The sequence below is a fragment of the Atractosteus spatula genome, chromosome 17 (genome assembly GCF_055471065.1).
Source record: "Atractosteus spatula isolate fAtrSpa1 chromosome 17, fAtrSpa1.hap1, whole genome shotgun sequence".
In the NCBI taxonomy this organism is placed as follows: domain Eukaryota; kingdom Metazoa; phylum Chordata; class Actinopteri; order Semionotiformes; family Lepisosteidae; genus Atractosteus; species Atractosteus spatula.
Window position 1 is genome coordinate 16,475,771 of NC_142722.1, and position 20,999 is coordinate 16,496,769.

The window sequence follows — 20,999 nt, forward strand, 5'->3', positions numbered from 1 at the left end:
GCCATATCATTACATTGGTTTCCCATGTTTAAAGGGGATCAGAACATGCTTAAATGGAGATCTATAAAGGAACATATCATAGTACTAAACTGTACTGTATATGAAGAATTTCAGTTGCAAAATGTCTTAATAGAGTTGGAAAGATCAATCACGCATAAGCATTTTCACTTCATCAGCATGACCCCCATATTCCAGATCCAAAACAATAGTCAATTAGTGCAGTAGGGTTTATTAATCCTGAGTGAAATCCAGTCAGAATTAATCAATACCACTATTCTCAAATCTTCAGGAGTCTTGTGAACACAAAGCAGTTTAGACAGCTGAAATTGCATCACATAGCTAAAACATCCCAGTACAATATCTAATGAAGAAACGCTTAAAAGAATAATTGTATTAGGCATTTTTGTTTTTGTATTTGTTTTTTAATTCATAGGCCACAGAATATACCCCTTCTCATCTGAATCATATTCAAAAATGAACATACTCAATATTATGTAAAGAACAAGGGAGACCTCAATCTTTTCTATTCCTGCAAACACTTTACCTTTAAGTCACTGTCTAACATAATATTGTGAATGCCTAACAAAAATTTAAGTAACTTTATATTGAAGTGATAGTGTGCTTCAATACTTCTAAGTCCATATCAAAAACTAACTGTACTCTAGAAATCTACTATTTCTGTCATGCCCTCTACAGCTAGAGGGCTCTCTGCTTCTGTCCTGTTCCTAGTTCCCCGTGATTATTCATGTCTTTCTGGTGTGTCTTGTTTTGTGGCCTATTTACTTCCTGTGTCTGCTCTGCTCCTGGCTCAACATTGAGCATACGGATGTCCTGAGACCCGCCTAGCACCAGGTCACCCCACATCCGTGGCCTGAGGGCATAGGTTTCTCTACAGACATCGTCTGACCCCCTGAGCCTGGGCTAACCTCCGTGTTGCCCCTTTTGCCGCTACGCATAGGGTCTCTCTTGCTCTCCTGGCTATTCCATGGCTTGCCCTCCCGACGTCCGCGACATATCCCATTTGAGGATTAATACAGACACATTGTAACACCTGCATCAGTTCCTGTAGTGAACTTCATGTGCTGTAATCTTAAGGAACAAACATTGTCAAACAATGATAAACAAATTGTCAAACATATGACAGTTCTTCAGGTTTCTTCACAGAGTAATCTCACCACTGTCTCATTTCTGAGATAGTTGGTCTCCTTCAGAACTGGGAACGACATGCTCTACGGATCTCTTTATAAGGTCTTTAAAGGGACTCAAACTGTTTACAATTTGAAGATGTTCTCCTGTTTAGCTTTGTAATCCACTGGCATAGGAAATACTTCTTCATCCTGACAAACAGACACAGCTTTTATCAAAGCCGATAAACCTAAGTTCACAACCTAAGCTGTATAAACAGCTGGATGAAAATGTAGAATCAAATAGCTTCTAACAACCTAATGAGCTGGATAGGCCAATTGGTTTCCTCTCATTTGCAACCTTGCAACAGGTTAATGTTATTAAGTACAGATATCGTTTTCCAGAGTTTAAACTTTCTTTGCTGCAGAGCTGATTTACTTCTTCTTTATGGAGAGGACTATCACAATGTTTATTACACAACAATGGAAGTATTTTCTTGCTTTTTATAGTTTGTATTAAATAATACAGTTGTGCTTTTTACATATAGCCTTCCTAAAAAAAGATATCCAACACCAAATTAATGGAGTGGAATTGGATAATAATTAAAATATTTTTAAATATTCCTATCCTAATATCCATACTAAAGTTTTTTTTATAAATAAAATAAACTTCACAGTTGTAGTCAACAAAGACAATTTAGCTTTAAAATAATTCTAATTTAATATGTTGCTAGCAAATCAATACAGTATTAGAAAGATGAACACTGAGGCTTTAATATCTTGTAATGTGGAATATTACTGCATGATATCACAGGTTTCAATTTAAACACTGTATTTACTATTCCAGGCATCTGATCACCAAGATATATCCTTTAGCTGTCATTTGTGATGGATTAATATAAAGACACATAAGGGGGAAGGCAGGAAACGACAAAAACAAACTGTACAGTGTCACAATGCGTAGTTTAGGACTCTATGCAGACGGTATAATCCAGAAGTGACTGGAATAAGACGTCAAGAGAAACACAGCAGGAGCAGGATGGGAAGGCAGACAGGGGGGCGTGACGGCTGTGATCTGGTGCTCAGGGGGTGTGGCGCAGGCGAACAAGTCCAATCCGAGACAAAGACAAAGACAAGAATAAAATCAAGGAAGAGGGACATGGAACCAGGAACAAAGAGATTAAAAACTGAGCCCTGAGCCCCAGACTCAGCTGGGTCAGGATGTCGATCGGAAGCCTAAGCCTTCAAGCTGAGGACGTAGGGCGACTTGATGGTAGGCGGGCCTCTGGGCGTCTGTCTTCCAATGCATGAAATCAACTAAAATACGAAAGGGCTGGAGCGCCATTAAGAGGAGAGATTATGATCGTGACATACAGTACAGTACTTCAAAGACATCATTCATCCATTTTCAAAATCCACAGTCTAGTACATGGCAAACTGGACCTCAGATCAGAGGATTCAGACTGACCAGGATCAAGGTTATAAAATGTACAGTAGTATCAAAGACATGCCTACCCTGAAGGGTGAGATGCACTGGCTTTTAGCACACTTCTCCTTTAAGAGAAGAAGGCCCCTACAGTAACACTAGAACGACTCCCGGTGCTAGCTCTAATTAATCTCATTCAGCGAAGAGCCCCTCAAGTCATCAGACTGGGTATCAAACTGGTAGCCTGAAAATATTGCCAGTCTTGCCTCAACAACGGTAGGCAGTAATATGTCAAAGTACACCAAATGCAACACCTGTCAGAAAGCACAAAAACAAGACCTTTAGAAAAGAAAGTGAAACATGTCTATCATGTCCTCCTCATATTTTTTTCTAGCATTGCCTCTGAAAGAGTTTTGGCACTGTATTTTACACCTGATATGTGCAGTTTGTATGATTTACAGAAGAGAAAAAAATGTTCACAAACATATTTTAATTATTGCAATTTTGAACCACATTTAAGTACAGAACTAGAATTTAATCTGTGTGCTGTATGGAGCTGGACTATATTTATTTCATCTTTACACAGGAATATTTTGTCACTTTCCGGAATGGTTCATGAATATCCTTTGAAAAAAATTCACACTTTTGTTTTCATTTTAAGTCCCAATGCCTCTCGCTCCTCCAAAAACATGCAAATGTGTAAATAAATCTGACCTCAAGAGGGAAATTATAATATAAGATTCCAGGCTGACATTTACTGTGTCACTGAGCTACTACTTACTTGACATCTGGAGAGTGCTTCTATTAGTCTGCGACATAGCACACTCAAAAGCTGAGCAATAGACATAACCAGACAGATACAGTAGTTGTAGTTTCCTTTATACTGTAAATATAATTAATTAGTATTGTACAGTATAATGAATATGGGGTTTTGGACAGCCATTACCGACTGTATTATTTAATAGTGCTATTTTCTTAGTACAGTAGAGAAATAAATAATTCATCAGTATATGTAAAATAAAACTGGACCCCTAGTTCAATTAGCAGAATTAAGGAGGTAATTATAATCATGTGGTTAAAAAATTGGCTAAAGAGTAAAATGGAACTGAGTTTGGGCAGGCCAGTCCTAATAATGGGCAGAAACTCTGGAGTTGGTGTTCACCATACAGATTAATGGGAACAAAGCCGTGATCAAAAGAGATTTCTAAGGACTTTGAAAAAGAATAGTTGATGATCATTAGATCTGGAAAGAGTTACAAAACCATTTCTAAACTTGTTGGATCCCATCCATCTACTTTTAAAAAGTCTATAAATGGAAAATATTGGAAACCACAGTGATTCTTACCACGGCATCCTGCCAAGATCTCCCCCCCAAAATAACAGAAAATAAAACCCAGAGTAACAGCTAAGTATCTGCAGGCCTCTCTTGTTGTGACGAATGTCATTTTTCATGTCTTAGCCGTCAGAAAAAGACTGAGCAGAGAATGGTTTTCACAGAAGGATGTTCAGGAAGAAACCATCACTCTCTCAAATGAACGTGTCCATCCATCTCAAGGTTTCAAAAGAGCACCTGGATAACCCGCAAGACTACTTGATGAATATTTGCAAGACAGACAATTTAAAAATTTAACTTATTGGCCACCAAGAAAAATGTTCTGTGTAACTGAAGTCAAAGCTACTGGCTTCCAACAAAAGAACCTCATCCTGACCATCAAGGATGTTTCATTCTGGTAAATGTAATCTGAGTTACTATGGAGGGTAACGGAGATGATGATATACTAAGCATTGAGAATTTTTCCAATTGAAGCTTTCAATGTGGTCATGACGTCAGAACTAATGGATATGGAGAATTATAGTGAGACAGAAGGAGTAAGGGTGGAGACAAGTAAGGCTAAAAATGAGAGGAAGCCATTCAGCCAAATCTAGTCCAAAACATAGAGAGTAAAAGGCAGGCAGGGACAGAGGGAACGGGGAGAATGAGACAGAGAGAGATGGAGAGAGGAAGACAGAATGAAAGCGCACTGACTGCTAGGGGAGCTCTAATTGGCTCCTGGGTTTCAGGCTTGGCAGTTATCTAGGGAAAATGGGCTAATAAGAGCACCTGCTGTAAAAATGTCTTTCTAAAGATACTACTCACCTCTCGAAAACACAGTACTGACTGCGAGGCTGCTTCTTACAATTCTATCGAATGTACATATTTCAATTTCTATGGTTTAGCATTGCCCAAGATGAACTGTAATTGTAAGAGTAGATTAAATACATTAGAAAATTATTACATCACCAGGTGAATGTAGCAGAAAAAGGATTAAAAACAATGAAGTACACCTGTTACTTCTGCCAAACACTACAAACCCTTTTGGACTGAAATATGAAGTGTAATTTTTTTTATTTTAAATGAAATTCAACATTATTCTTCTAGCTGGGTGGGACAGTGGGTGGCATAGTGGTTAGCATTGCTGTCTTGCAGTGTGGAATTCCCAGTTCAATTCCAGAGATGGGGTGCTAGAGTATCCACATGGAGTTTGTAAGTTTTCCCTGTGTTTGCTCTGGGTGCTTTGGTTTCCTCATATAGTTCAAAGATATACTGGTGGGAAGAGTAGCCTTTCCTTTCAGTTTTTGCTGCTTGTATTGTATATATTATTGTTCAGTAAATATATCCCAAAACTGAGTCAGATCAAAAGTTTTAAGAAAACCTATTCCAATAGATAAACACTCCTAAATGAATCACTTACAGTGCAACTGTAAATATAACCGCAGTTAACATTTATTGGATCTTGTAACCCCAAACCTGCTCTGGCCTAAAATGGATACTCATGTAAAAAACATTTTCACAGCATTTTTCACCTGTTTGAAAAGTTGCCTAAAAAAGAAGGATTTTTGAAGGAGCTGTATTTCCAACAATGTTTCTCAATGGTTTTCATTGTTTTATGCTCATATTTCCTGGTTTGTGGAAGATTCTCAAATCTGACATCCGGAGAGCCTCAGAGACAGATTGCGGAACTGCTCTGTTGAAACCCTGGTGTCATGATTGTAATCCCTCCCCCTTAACGGCTCTTTCACTTCTGAGTTGATTTTGTGCACCTGCTTCCTGTTCTAGCCTCCTATACAGCCCACCTTAAAAGCCAGATGCTCACTCTGTTCCGGGCTCTGCATTGGTTCCTGTATCAGGCGAGTCCGGGACCTGTAGCGTCTGATCCCGTTCCCTCCCTCCCCCGGATCCTGCTCCGGTTTTTAATCCCGTTTGTCTTCGTCTCTGATGGACCGCCTCGCTCTGGACATTTGCCTCATCTTGTATTTCCCTTTGGTCTCCCTTTTGGACAGTTTGCCTTGGATTCACCCCCCAGAACACCTGCGCACCATGGACACGCCCCCTGTTTTCATTCCCGACTCCTGCATGCTTTTTCCCCCCCATGTTTTCCTCACTCAACCCCGGATTGTGTCGTCTGCATAGGGTCCAGAAAGAACACCTGTTACACCCAGCTAGGGTTCTGGTTAGCTTTCCCACACTACTGAGAGACTTTTTACACTCAGTGCTGGGTTTTGGGGCCAAGTCAACTTTAGGACAAGTGATAATTTACTCTTATTTTCACTTTTATTTTTCGAGAGTTTTGCCTGCTTGTATTGTCCATTGCACTGTTACATCCCAAAAGTGAGTCAGATCAAAAGTTTTAAGAAAACCTGTTCTAATGGGTAAACACTTTTACTTACTCTACTTTAGGCAGAATGGACAGATGATTATTCTAATAATGCATCCATAATACTAAAGGAGTCCTTACAGTAGAACACAAAATAAAAGGAAATTCAGTAGAAGTTCGCTATTTGTTTCTGCGTAAAGAATAGGATATACTGTAGACTAAAAAGAGCAGAAATAATGACAGATCTCAAAGACGTTCATACAGCGGTTTATATTAGTCATATTTTTTACTATTTAATTTAATATCTACTATAATGTTTGTTTATTTTTGCAAATAAACTGAGGTTGTTGCACAAACTGGAGGCACAGTTTTAATTGAAGAGCTGAAGATGGCTCGTGCTTTGTTGAGTAACAAACCCCAGAGAAATTTTATTACGGTCACCTGGAATAAATTTGTCTAGGACTGCAAAGGGACTTGACAAAATCTCAGAACATCCAATTTCCCCCAGGTCTCTTTAATGTTGCCCACCTACTTGATAAGCCTTAGAAGCGAGTAACTGTTTTTTACAATTGTGTCTGCTGGCATTTGGTATGCAAAATGCAAGCTGCTGACCTCTGACCTGACTCATAGTCATAGCAACAGCAGAACAGAGATTATTTCTTAGACAGAGCAGGAAAAATGCAGCACTGATTATGAGCTGTGTGTTCAGATATAAGTAGGATGAGTGGTCTTTAATCCTTTCAGAATGTTTCACGCATTTGGTGTTTTTTTAAACTTTGACCATATCTGGCATATGCTAACTGATAAGGGACTAAAAAGAAAAAAATGTTCTCTGAGAGAATGCCCAACTAACAAATCCCTTCCAACTGAATATGAGAAGCAAAGGTCTAACTTTGCTTCTCTGATAGACTTACCATATGGTCTCAGATTAACTTGACTTTTAGGGAAAGGAAAGAGTCTTAAAGTTGACCAGAAAATGAAATAAAAAAAATGTATACATTTGCTAAACTCTCATTGTTACTTCAAGGCCAGGTACATTTCAGGCTTAAGCCAATGTCCTACACTCAGGCTGTAAGAGCTTGCCTTTGTCCTCTCAGCAACAAGGGGGCCTGATTCAAATATTAAATCATTATTCAGTATGATACATTATGCATCATCAATTTCTTAATGTTACATTTTACATTATACATCAGTATTACAAATTTAAATGTGCTTTTAAATACAATTTAAAACAAAAGACAATTTACAATGCCAAGAATCCCAGGTGCAGGAAAGATGACAAATGGGAATTTACCCAACCCATTCGGTAATTAGCAGCTAATTGATTTGACTATCTTATCCAGAGATTTTTGATAGCAGTCAGGGCTTCAGTACCTCTTGTTCTTAGATTTAAATAGACTCCCAGGTAGTCTCCAATTGCGACCTCTGGTTCATGTTACACGGTTTATACAACAGAGTTCACTAGGCTGACTTTGAGAAATCTGAATTTGAGTCTTGAACCTTTGAAACTTGAATAAGGTCCCCTCGTAGTCTTTGCTGAAACTGCGAAGGTTCAGCTCTTTCAGCATGTCAGTATAGGGCTTCACTTTAAGACTGAAATGTATCTGGTTGTTCTTATCTCCACTGATTACAGAGCAGCAATGCCTTTATTGCAATGCGATGATCGAAAATTGTACACAGTATTTTCATTGAGGTCTTAGCCATTCATTGTACAATTTCAACATAACATCCCTCGATTTAAAATCTGTTGTTTTGTTAGCCTTTTTTATTGTTGTCGTATATCCTAAAGAACATGTAAATGATGTGTCATCATAAAGAAGTCTTTTTCATAAGTAGCTTCCTCAAGCTGAGCTTTTCCCTTTTTGTGTTTACAGTTTGTTTTTGCTACTACCATGTACATTCTGCATTTTGCCTACATTGAATGTCATCAGCCATGTTTTTGCCCACTCTTGAATTTTGCTACTGACAGTCTGGTAACAGCATTACCCCAGTGTGAGCATTCTTCCCTTATCTGAAGATTGGGTTTCCTATCACTTCCCTGAATGCTGACCACTTCTCAGATGAAGACACCCGGAGAGGCCAGCCCTGTTCTGGAGATTCACTGTCCATTTTCGGTCATCCTCTTAACATTGTAAACACTTCAAAAACTTGAATTAATGAAGCAGGTTGTTCAATTGGTTTACACAACATTTGAAATCAAAACACAGCTGGCCCTTCCTGTCTTTAGTTTCCTTAATTAATTAAAACTCTCCTTCCACGTCTTTACAAACTGATTATTTTAGGATAAACTGTAAAACTTACTCTGTAGAACCAAAGAGCCTCAGTGCCAGACTTCGATCATCCTTCCTGGCGAGAACCCCCAGATCTCCATCCTACTGAAAACACGTGGAACATGAGACACAATTCCACACACCATTACCCCATAATAACCAAATGCTTTACCCTCATAGCATCCTCAGCAGAGGGTCTTGTGAGTAGAAAGGGATGGGAATGGGCTGCTAATATGCTGGATCGTTGTGAAATACATATCACATCATGGTCAAGCTGCTTGCAGGAGCTTAATGTTGTTCTGCATGGAGTATCTTATATTTTGCTCAGCAAGCGATGTTTTGCAATTAAGAGGCTCAAATCCCAGCTCTGTTTTTTTCACTTACAACTGCACACAATCCAAAAAGAGATGTATTATATAGCAACTGTAGCAGGATAAGGATATTCTAGGAATAAAACAAATGAGTTGATTTTCTGAGGATAACTCTCAAAAAATTAAATCAACTATATTTCCCATACTACAGCACATACTGTATCTCCACACTCTCTCAAGATAATGAAAACCATATGGTGAGAAATTAAGCAGCCAGAATAATGCAAGATGATCGATACTGTCGCCATATTTTGGATACAAAATAAAAAATGTTCTCTTTCTCCTAGGAAAGGGGTTTAGCTGTTTATATAAACTGTCAGTCATCACACAATGGCAGAACATCATTGTGGGATGCAGAGCTTAAAAAAATCATATTTTAAACATTCTTCCCCCTATAAGGTAAATGAATGTGATTACACTGTTAATTAAGACAACAGTTACTGGGGCAGTTATGAAGTGTGGAATATTGACAAATATTAATCTGCAGCTGAAGAACTCATTTAATTGGATTCTGCAGCAGGGTCACAGAACGGTTACATTTTAAGTCAGACTTGTCCAGTCAGCAATTCTGGCTGTAAAATTTGATCAAATTGAAAATGTGATTGGCTCACAGAGGTTAATAGGAATGCTGGGAAATAAATAGCTTATTGATCGATAATAACAATAAGGTGACTTTCAATTTCAGTGGAATGACCTCTCCCAGTTTCATTTTCCTAAACAATGCATAGAGTCAACATCTTCTGGCAGGGGAGAATACATTTATGGTGAAGAGGAGGGCATGAACGAGTGGAAAAATTTCAGCCAGAAATTACAAGGAATGGAGTACTTGAGGATTGTAATTTTAACTAAAATCGCAAAGTGCTTTAATGATAACCTTAACAGGGGGGCAACATTTAAACAATTTATAAGATGCACACTGTGTGCACAAGTGTAACCATACTTGAATAATATATTTGCCATAATGAGCAGAGATGACATATGATATATGCAAAAGTAGTGTTAATACTTCAATATATAGTGTGTGAGAATGAAAAGGTTTGTTGCAAACCGAACATAGAAGCTTTCCTAGCCTGGAACCTAAAGATGCAAGACAGAAACACAATAATTCTTCATTCTTAATACCTTGAAAACGGTTACAAGGGTTAGGAGACCATTTTGTCTGTTTATTTTTTTATTACCTGACTGCTCTCAGAACGGGCAGCGTGTTAGCACAGTGGCTAGCATTGCAGCCTCACGGCTCTGGGGTCCTAGGCACAGTTCCTGGGGGGCTTCCCGAGTGGCATTTGTATGTTCTCCCTGTGTTTGCTTGGATTTCCTCCTGCAGTCCAAAGCCATACCCGTGGGTTAATTGACTTCGGTGCAGAACTGGCCCAGGGGCGAGCGTGTGTGCTTGTCTGTGTGCGCCTTGCAGGGGACTGGTGTCTCGTCCACTGTGTATCCTTGTGCCTGTTGCCTGCCGGGTTAAGCTTCCGCTCTCCCCTGCAACCCCGTGCTGGATAAAGCAGTTAGAAAATGGATGGTATGGTATGTGTTTCTACAACAAGGCTGAACAGCTTTTTCTACAAGCATTTGTGCAAGAATGTGCCCGCTCTTCTCAGCTTTAAGTACAGTACACATCCCTGTAGATTCCACTTGTATCCTGTTGTATCCCTAAAGAACATAAGAATGGGTAGAAACAAGAGGAGAAAAACCTAAGAGCATTTGGCCCATCTAGGTCCGTTTGTTGTTAATGGTTAATCCAAGCTATTGAGAGATCCAAGGATCTCATCCAACTGTTTCTTAAATGAAGCCTAAACATGGCCGGGTGGCTTGTTCTATTCTCCCACAACCCTTCGGATAAAGATGTGTCGTCTGTTCCTGGTTTTAAGTGCAGTTCCACATAGTGTCTATGTGAATCTCTAGTTAGTTTCACCTTTAATTTTGATTAAATCAAAATGTTGGGTTGACTTTGTCAGCATCTTTAAAAATGTTTAATACTACTACTATTATTTTCTGTTTTAGACTGTCAGTCTAAGACTCCGTTAACCTCCTCTTCTCTGCACAGATTTGTAAGCGACAATGACTTTTTTCTAAGATAATCACCAAAATGACATAATATGCTCTCTCATAAATGAGACAGTATATTTAAATGTATCTTCGTATCTTAGGAGTGTGTTACACTGACAGTGAAGTAACGTCCAGGCTGTCACGGATGTCGGAGAGGCAAGCCGTGGAATGGCCAGGAGAGCAAAAAAGACCCTGTGCGTAGCGGCAAAACGGGGGTTAGTCTGAGCTCAGGAGGTCAGACGATGTCGGGTAGAAACCTGTGCCCTCAGGCCCTCAGAGGAGATGACCTGGTGCTGGGCGGGTCTCAAGACATCCGAACCCTCAATGCTGAGCGAGGAGGAAAGGTGACCCAGAAATATATAGCCCCACACAAAGACACACCGGAAGCACAAACAAAGCACAGGGAAACGAGGAACAGGACAGAGTAGGAGCGCCCTCTAGCTGTAGAGGGCGTGACACAGGCTCTCTTGACTGGTCATCTGGCTCAGGAGACTTCTTCACTTGCCCAAACACTGTGTGGCTTGGAAAGAAAGATGGAGAACACAACTAATTAGTATTTTATTTGCAACCGCACTAATGTGTTTCTAATGTGTTTCACAAATACAAGGCTAATGTATAATACTACTTCAAAAAGTATCAGTCTTTTACCAGTAAAAAGATTTTTTTTTTACTTATTACAGTAGGAGGGACTGTAATTGGGCTGTGTTTTCATTCTGGAAATAAACTACGTTAATGCAAGACTACTCCTTTGACTTCATTCTCTCACACTGCAGCTGGGGCTAAATCTAACTGGATGTGCTGGTGATGAAACATTGTTGAAGGCTGAAGATTTATGCATTTTAATATCTGAAAACATTTAATGTAATCTTTTTTATGGGAAACAATGGTTTGATGGGAAAAGCACACAAACTGTCCTTTTTTTTTAAATTCCAGCCCAGAAACTCTTTGCCAGTGCGCTATTGCCATCTACAGAAAATTCTTAAAATGTGCCCTCGCTGGTTATCTAGCTGTAACAGTAGCTACCTAGCTGGCCAGCAGCACATTTAAAGCACCAGACTGCAGAAATCATGTCAGAGAGCCTTCAGTGAAAAAGTTAAAAGGCTTATGGGCTGTAATTGATCGAGTCTACATGTAGCTGCCGGTGACTGTGTCAGTATCAGTGTGTTTATTTCTTCCCATAATCCAAAGTCATCAAACACAGACAGGTTGGATGGAGGAGCACAGTGTTTGCTCAATTTCCACAGCTTAGTCTGAAGTGCCTGGTGGTGCTGAACCAGCCTGGTTACACGAATAAGTAACTGGTTTCAGGGATACTTGTTTAACCAGTAGATCTATTAGATGTTTATCTTATTGTGAGATCCCAGACACTGCTAGTAAAACCGGAACTAAACGGCGGGGGGGGGGATTCACAGTGATGTACCACTGCTGTCGCACACGTCCTGTTATTCTGCTTTCTTTCCAGCTGTGAAAGCCTGGATCTAGCAGGTGGTTCTACAGTAAAGCATTCTGCTCAGTGGCCTTGTGGTGGACTGGCATCTCAACCAGGAACAGAGTGACTGTGTGCTGCCAGTCCTACCTCCTGCCCCATGGCAAGCCAGGAGGGACATTTCACCGATAATGGAGAGATGGATGTTTACAGAGGAGATGTATTTATTTTTATCTGATGAAGTCAAACGGTGTTTTACAAATCAATTGTACTTTATATTTTGGGTTACTTAAAAAATGTCTATAAAAATAAAATGTATTTTACCTTCTTAGCCTAACTTTAACTAACTTAGCCTAATAAGATCTGTGGCAAAGCACCGCAAGTTTCTGAATGTGTCAGTTACCATGCTTGCTCAATGCAGAAGTGCACCATATGCTATTCAGAAAAAATTCTCTCTTGAAATTCAGACTGATAGAAACTTCTCATAATAACCACTAGATGTCACTTAAAGCTAAGCTAATGTTAATATGTAGCAGATAGTTGCATTTTGTTCTCCTTTTTTCATGCCTGCTGTAGGATATAAAGTTTTATGCTTATGAAGCACTCGTCACATCAGTATAATTCAGCAAATGACACTGTCTTATCAAATTCCACATTGATACTGGAAGGTTTTTGGGACTAAGCCATTATGAGATTTTTGTTCATTCAGACACAAACATTCTCACCTCTGGGTCCTTCAGTTTCAATAAACCATATCAAATTATAAATCAGAAATATTTAATTTTATTGCACATTAATCAAATATAAAAGAAACTTGCAGCAATAAAGGATATGCATTTTAAAACCCTATTAGAAAATGACAAATTCTAGATGTAGAGAAATCCTTATAGATTTATAACTTTATAGTTTTCTGACAATTATTTTTGAAACCCCCCTTGGGATATGTATTCTTAAGATCCTTAATGAATGTACAGTATACTATTTATTTAACAGGATAAAAAGAAAACCGTAAGAAGCAGTTATTTGGCAGAGTAAGGCTATGACCTTACAACAGAGATTTCACATAAGATGTTTCTGCCATGGGATTATTGATTCCATTATTGATTCTTGCACTATGCAGTATATATTACCATCACATCAGATCAACATGTACAGAAGCTTAAAAGAGTTGCAGTTTTGCCATTAATGGCTGATTGTAATGCTCAATATGGGATCATATCCCTAGCTTCTTCTTCGTATATATCTGGTATCTCTCCGATGGATGATGCTACCATCTTCACTGTGGTACTCCCATAAAGCTTGTGTTCATAGCTGATCAGCTGCTTCCAGAAGCCCCTGTTGGGCCTCACGATGGGCCTCCGAGTCCTCAACCAGGTGTGAGCGTCCAGGAGGGTCATGCTGCGGTGCTTCATGAGGTAGGCCAGACACAGCGCGGCCGATCGGCTGACCCCCGCGTTGCAGTGCACCAGAGTCCGGCCGTGCTGCTCTCCCACCTGCTGGATCGTGTCCGCCACGGTGTCGAAAAAATCGCCAAGGGGCGAGAGCGGCGAGTCGGTTACCGGGACCCGGACGTGCTTCACCGAGGGGCAGGCGGTGTTCGGGGCGTCTGTGGTCGCACTGATGATGCAGGTGATCTTGCAGGCGGAGACCAGAGCGATGTCGTTGGCGGCAGAGCCGTTGCTGAGGTAAAGGCAGTCTGTGATCTGCACCAGGCCTGACAGCCGCCTGGACGCGGCTGTAGAACCGACACTATCACCATTCATGGGAGTGTGGAGTGCCATGCATAGGGCACGCCAGGAAACATGCGTGCATACAGCTTCCCGGCTGGGAAGAGGCTTGTGGGTTGTTTATTTGATCATTATCTTCAGCTTTCGGGTCGTTGTCAACCGTATATAGTGAAACGTAGCGTTGTAATGAGGCTTTTCTGCTACACACTATCCCCTGCGGCAAAATCGATAGTATAGCACAAGTGTCTGCTGCTATGGTATGTTTTTCCCCCCAACACGTTGAAAATTAAAAATGTAACATAACAACAGTACGTTATAGACACAAGACACGGAGAGTATTCCACTAAAATCGTGTGTCGTTTCTGAAGCTCAAATGCCATGCAAACAGCAGCCTTATATAAAAATTAATTTATTTTAATGTAGTGAAATGAGTATTCCTCAATGTATGTATGTGTGCAGCTGCGTGTCTTCAGTGGCACTGTTTTAAAGCCTGCACTGTCTCCGAACATCCCAAACACTCAAAGTACCTGCCGTCATAGACATGGTGATTAATTTTAGTTGTTACATTTTTTTCCGCTTCTCCGTTAAAACAGCAGCAACGTATGCAACTTTGAAAATAATTCAAATCTTTTTGTGACAAAACCACCAACTCTTCCTGGTTCACTACTTCACTACAAGGGCCGCAAACGTCCAAACTTCATACGCGCGTTTCCGCAACGATCTGACGGCGAATCTCTTTCCTGCGGTCGCTGTCGGCGCTTGTCGACAGATGGCGCTGATTCCTCAAGGTGTCGTTACAACAGCTGTTTGTTTTTCCTAATAGACCGGTTCCTTCTTGTGCCATCAAGATATCTATTCCGTAGCATTTTTCCAACACGTTCCAGTGCCATTATACTATAGTTCACAGCTTTAATAGCACCTACCTGACACACGGTAATGGTCGTTGTTGCCATTAAAGATAGACGTATTCCACACTTAAGATAAAATAAATATAGGTTTATTCCAGGAATTATGTGATATAATCACAAATAACGAAGTCAATAGATTGATATATACAGTATTTAATATAGCATACTCATGAGCCATGTAGAAATTGCAATGTTTCTTACTTACATTTTAGCTTAGACTTTGGACTGTTGGAGGAGACCCACACAAACATGGGGAAGAACAATTCTAACCACTGAGCCACCGTGCCGTCCACATCACTGTCTTCCATTCTTTTCAGTTATCGGACAATGCTCAGAACAAACACTAGGTGGCTTAATTGTGCTTTATTTATCTGCAAAACACACCTACGCTCCCACAGTGCTCTGATTTCCTGGGACCTGTCCTAGGACAAATGGGAACTATTTCCCTGCCTGTTTTAAATATCCCATTACAGCAACCCAGTCCCCTGGTGTGTCACTTTGCATAACTGAATAAGTCTGTCTGCATTTTAGTAATTTCCCCGAGTCTGTGATAGAGCAGCACTATGCAGTTGAATTGAATCAGACTCAGTCCTGTGAATCAATGGGTCTATTCCATTCAGCTGAATGAAATTATTTCAAATTGATTCATTGAACTGAATCAAACTGTCCTGTTTTACTCTCCAGTCCTGGGGTCAGTGAATTGGCTTTTTTTTTTTGCTGCTAATCTGATTAAAGACGTGGCTTCTCCTTCTCTCTCCAACAAGGAATCAAATCCTAAATAAACTGACAAGTACAAATGGTGACAAACAAGCGCTACAACTAGTTTCTATCCCTTTACCTCTAACAGCTCTAATCTAAATCAAGGCCACTGCTGTCCATCCCCCATCAGCACACACTGCATTTTAACAATAGATTGCAGAACAACAAGACTCCTTAATTTACAATTAAGAGGGGTTAAAATAACAAAATATGAAGTCATTCATTATCATGTTCCGACACCAGCTTGCTATGCAAGCAAATTTGTAAAAAGCAGCATTTACACTCCTCTTGTCACAAGGGAATATTGAGTGTCACGTGTTTTCTTTATTATTCTGGTACAGTGTGGTAACAAAGTTATATACAGGCAGCAAATTGTATATAAAAAAAGCTCATGTTTAAAAATACACAGCCGAGGGAGTCCATGTCTTATCAAATAAAAGATACTAATTGGGACTAAATCTCTTCTCTAAAACAGATGCTAAACAAATGAGAACTTTTTTTCCCCCAGTCAAAATAATACATCGTTGTAAATACAGGAGAGATAATTAAGCCTGGTTGTTACCACCAATAAGAAAAGAGTATTTCCACTAATATAAAACCAGTCCCTTTTGTAAAGCCAGGAGTCAGTCATTCAGGTGCTCAGAATACCAATAAATTCTTTAGTCCCCATCTGTGAAGGAAACTCTCATGGTGCAATTGCTTCTGTCCTCTGTCTCCTGTCATCACCATGTCTCTCTTCAAGTCCAGCCTTGGAGCCTACTTGGCCTCTAGCCCATCCACATAGAAGGTGGATAATAATGATATAACAGCAATTGGTCATAACGATATCACTTTAGTTGGTTTAAACCTCTACAAAAATAGTATCATTTTCTCACAATGTTGATTGCTTTTGGGACAATCTGCTAAAGACAGGTGTGTAGTGAAGAATTGGGTGCTTGCAAATCCATCACTTTGATAGCCCCCCCCTTGACATAACAATATGTCTGGCAGCTCAGTGGAATAGAAAAAAATGCTGCTGGTACAGGTAACTGCACAAATAAAGAAACACTACCATAAATGAGGTACCTGTAAGACTGTAATACAGTGCCTTGCAAAAGCATTCAGACCTTCTCTTGGGATCCCACTTTGTGAAATGACTTTTTTGAGAAATACTTTTTGTTTCTCACGGAATTATCAGTTTTTTTAAGCAGTGAGTTTTCTCCTGTCTTAGGTGACTATTGCAAAAGATCTGTTAACAGAATGAATCACGTCTCTTGTTTCCTTAAGTACATTTGGAAATGTGTTTTCATTACTATTGGGCATGGAGCTTGATCTTAAGTGCTTCTTGAGAAACGTGTTGTTATTTTTTCCTGAGTGAATTATTTACCATTTAAGCCATTTCCCTTTTATCATTCAAGTTGCCCATTAAGGTTTCTCTGTAACCTTTTGCTCTGTGTCTTACTGTTCTTTCTCTCTTGTAATACAGAATAAAGAATCCCAATTTATATTTGCCTCAGATCTTGTTCATTACCTGTCCATGCAACCTCCTTTTCTTTAACTCAATTCTACTCTTTCGTAACACATTTAAAGTGTTATCTTTGTCCCTGTGTTTTTTTTCTCATTTTATAATTTAATTGATTTATTAACCCATTTCGACCACTGCGGTCTAGTCTCTGATTTGCTTGGGATTAATCTGTTCTGCACTTTAAATTGCTGACATCCATTCTCTACCGGTTCCATATCTACATTATCTCATTTTAAAATTGCTACATACTGTATATTTCTTTCACTTACAGGATGTAAAGATGTACAGTATGTTTTCCGCTTAGTGTGGTATTTTGAACCCGATGTCGTGTACTGGTGTCGGATGTCAGTAGGACCTGGCTGATACAATGCAAAACCTCAATCACCAGCATAATAAAAGCTGTCCCTTTAAAACTTTCACTAGGCTGTGCTCTGGCCTATATAACCGAGTGGGTGAGACGTCAGCTCTGCGTGCCGGCGCTGAAGTTGGAGGTGCCGTCTCTCCTGTCTGCGAAACGCGAGTCGTTTACGTCATGTCAAGAACACGATATCTCATTATCAAGCAATTTTAAAATTGCACTTCCCCTTCTTAACACAGGCTCTGCTCAGTGTGCTCCGTTGTTACAACACTCCAGATCTTAGCCCACAGTTTGCCTTCCAAGGAGATCCAACAGGGATCCTAAAAATAGCACCTGTGGCGGTCTTCCGCGCTTAAAAGGGCTCCGATACTGCATTTAGATGTAAAGGCACGGTAATCTCATGCTCTTGTTCAGCTGACCAGTGAAAACCATGTGAACCTGCTCCCTGATGTCACTGTGCTCTCTTAGCTTAATTATTGTCTTCATGATTAAAGGCGTTGGCGGAGAGAAAGCGCTCCGGAGTCACTTCAGCTGCCTCATGTGAACGCCACCACCGAACCGGACGGCACACATTAACGAGATATGGAAATGTGTGCTGGCCGTAGGCTCCATGGAGTTTATTTATATAATCAACAGAATAAAACCGAACAACCCAATTGGTGCGTTTACAGTATCCTTGTTCGCAAGAAAGTGCAGAACAGTGTAGAAAAAGAAACTAAAAGCTGTATCGTCTTCAGATACTGCATAGTGTTTTGCTTGTTACATTCCGCAGAAATAGACACATTAAGCGCGCTGCCTATATATGCCTATTTCCTGGTAAGATCGCTTGCATCAGGCCGTCATTGAGCAACCTTCACAGATTCTCCGTGAAAGTCATCTCCGGGGTTTCAGTCTTTCAGTCGGCAAAAGAGGAGCAATTCAGGAAAGAGGGCGGGCGAGGCACTGGTTTGCATGCCCTACCGAGAAGCATCATTTCAGCAGCCGAAACACACGGCACCGCAAGAGCTGTGGTGATGTATGTATCCCTTTAATTCCAGCAAAACGGCTGTTTCCTTCGAACAAGAGCCGCCGGCACACGATGAGTGCTTACATCCCCGGTTGTAGTCGGCGAAATCTGTCATTTTGGCTGCGAGATTAACTGGCGAATACAGACGATTGCTTGATTTTGCTAATACAGTGTATACGTCGCCTATATACTGCGAGACGCCAGCTGCAGGTCCGAATCAGACCCGGATCCCGATCCTTCTGAAATAACACGGCAAGCCTATGGAAATTTCCTGTTACTTGAACACTGAGGCAGAAGGGATACATTTATCCAGACTTTGAAGGAATGCACCTGTTTTTCCGAGAGCTTTATTTCCATCTGGACATTAGAAGACGAGTCAATTGCAGACCACTTTTCATTTAACGGTGTGCAATTTAATTTTATTTTTTTTCTCCCCCAAGACTAAAAGCGCACCAATCGGTCAAGTCCGCATCTGCCTTTCCTGCGGGTCACCCTGCAGGCTAATCTAACAGCACAGCCTGCCCTGGCTAAGGTAAGCGCTCCCATCTCTGCGCCGCGAAACAGCTCGGCAGCGTCCAAGATCGTCGCGGTGACATTTATCTGCATCTGTCCGGCAGTTTTGCGCTTGTGTTTTGCTCACTGTATCGAAAACTGAAACGGAAATTGCTTTGCACGGTACACCTCTCCGCTCTTTTTTGCGTGCGGTACGGTCATTTAGTGCAGTTTATGCCCCAGGCAACCATTGATCGTCCAGTCTGCAGTCAAAAATCAGTACTTAATGTCATAAACAACAAAAAAGAAGGCTCGGATGTGAATTGTGTTTTTGCCTCACGAGGAGCAAATACAACCCCTTCTTTGTCCTTGCAGAATAGTTTCTTGTACTTTAATTAAATAGGTCGCAGTCTTGTTTATTTGTTTTAAATGAATTATTATCAGAAATAAAAACATCCGAAGTGTCTAGTGTGCAGCCTACAGCCCGAATAATTTGTAGTTCTATATAATATATAAAAGTAATGCTTATTTTTATTGGTGCACTTAAAATAATATCATCCGACTTCATAGTTGCTCATGTGCTTGTCGTTGGTGGTTGCGTTACTTTGCGTTGTTTTGAAAGCGTTGTATCGTGCTGACCCTGTAAAGTTGAAACAGGAAGTTGGCGCTAAAGACTGAGCTACTGTACATTCGTTTGCATCATATCTCCACTTACAATCTCTTCCACGTTTCTCTTTCTCCAGTCGTTCACGCTTCTTGGAAGGGGATTATCATCATAATGGGTAGTTAGTATGTGCAAATAATGTGAGTTAATATTTGAACTGAGGCTTTGGAAATCATGCATTAAGTACTGAATAAATAGGAAGGTCAAGACGTAGTGAGGAATGCCATGAAATTCTATTATATATTAATACTCACTTTATGAACTTTGCTGTAAGCTATACTATAGATACTTTAAAAGACCTTAGTAGTGTTCATTTACATTGAGGAATTCGGTGTAAAATATCTTAATTTGAAGCTACTATACAAAGAAAATGTGTATGAAACACTAATACTTTTTTGGTAGACCATCTCATATTATTGTTTAAATGTTACATATTTTCTACATTTTCTAAATAATTGCTTGGTTAACAATTCTTTAGAATTATGCAGTAAACATTTTAACATTGTCAATTTCATTCATTCTGGCTCTTCGTTTCTTTTGGGGGCAGTGGAAACGTCCTTATAAAATGGATTATTTGCCAGAATGGTTGAATTAGCCCATAATACTTTGACATACAGTAGTGGGGTGGGGGTTGGGGGTTATTGGTAGAATACTGATAAAACAAATGTCAGGGCAGGGAAGTACATCTTATTTGCACAGTGTTGTACAATTTAATGTATTTGTTTTAATTATTGTGAGTAGTACTTAGACCAATGGAATTAATGTAGGAAACTGATATAACCAGCACAGTTAGGTGATATGATAATAACTGATAAGTACTTAATTGTGTTGCATAGTCAATAGTATTAAACTACAATGGCACGGAACTTATATCTACAGTATGACCCATAAATCCAGTTTATCGGTCAAACACTGACATTTTAAAGTCTGTAGAATATTTGTATTGTGACTTCTCTTCATCATCACATCAATGTATATTGCTGTCCTTAAGAAGACGTTGGCTTTTTTATTTTTTTATCTCAGTCCCTAATTACTACAATTTACACAAAAACATAGAAAGTTATATCCCAGCTTTCTTTAGCTCTCTGTTACAGAGGTTTTTTTTTTGTCTAGAAAACACAAGTAAATCAATATTTTAAGGTGTCAATGTTTTATTGGGGATATTAAATTTTAATTACACACTAAGCAAGGAATAGTTTGACATTTATTTAAAAACAATATTTTATGCATGTAGTTCCATGATTAGTTTCATAGGGTTCCCCATATTTTTAATTATTTATCTT

At 39.8% G+C, this 20,999-nt stretch overlaps 2 protein-coding genes across 2 annotated transcripts in view; one reads left to right on the plus strand and one right to left on the minus strand.

Annotated features, from left to right (window-relative positions):
* Nucleotides 1–13,058: 13,058 nt before the first annotated feature.
* Nucleotides 13,059–14,712, minus strand: LOC148819215 (dual specificity protein phosphatase 18). Its single transcript, XM_088935707.1, has one exon. The coding sequence runs from the start codon at nucleotides 14,077–14,079 to the stop codon at nucleotides 13,501–13,503; it is 579 nt and encodes a 192-aa protein (XP_088791833.1). The 5' UTR covers nucleotides 14,080–14,712; the 3' UTR covers nucleotides 13,059–13,500.
* Nucleotides 14,713–18,243: 3,531 nt separating this feature from the next.
* Nucleotides 18,244–20,999, plus strand: part of inpp5jb (inositol polyphosphate-5-phosphatase Jb) — a 37,143-nt gene continuing 34,387 nt past the window's right edge. Inside the window, exons 1-2 of the mRNA XM_088936091.1 lie at nucleotides 18,244–18,569; nucleotides 19,001–19,092. The gene's annotated coding sequence lies outside the window, so the exon portion shown is untranslated. The remainder of the gene's footprint in view (nucleotides 18,570–19,000; nucleotides 19,093–20,999) is intronic.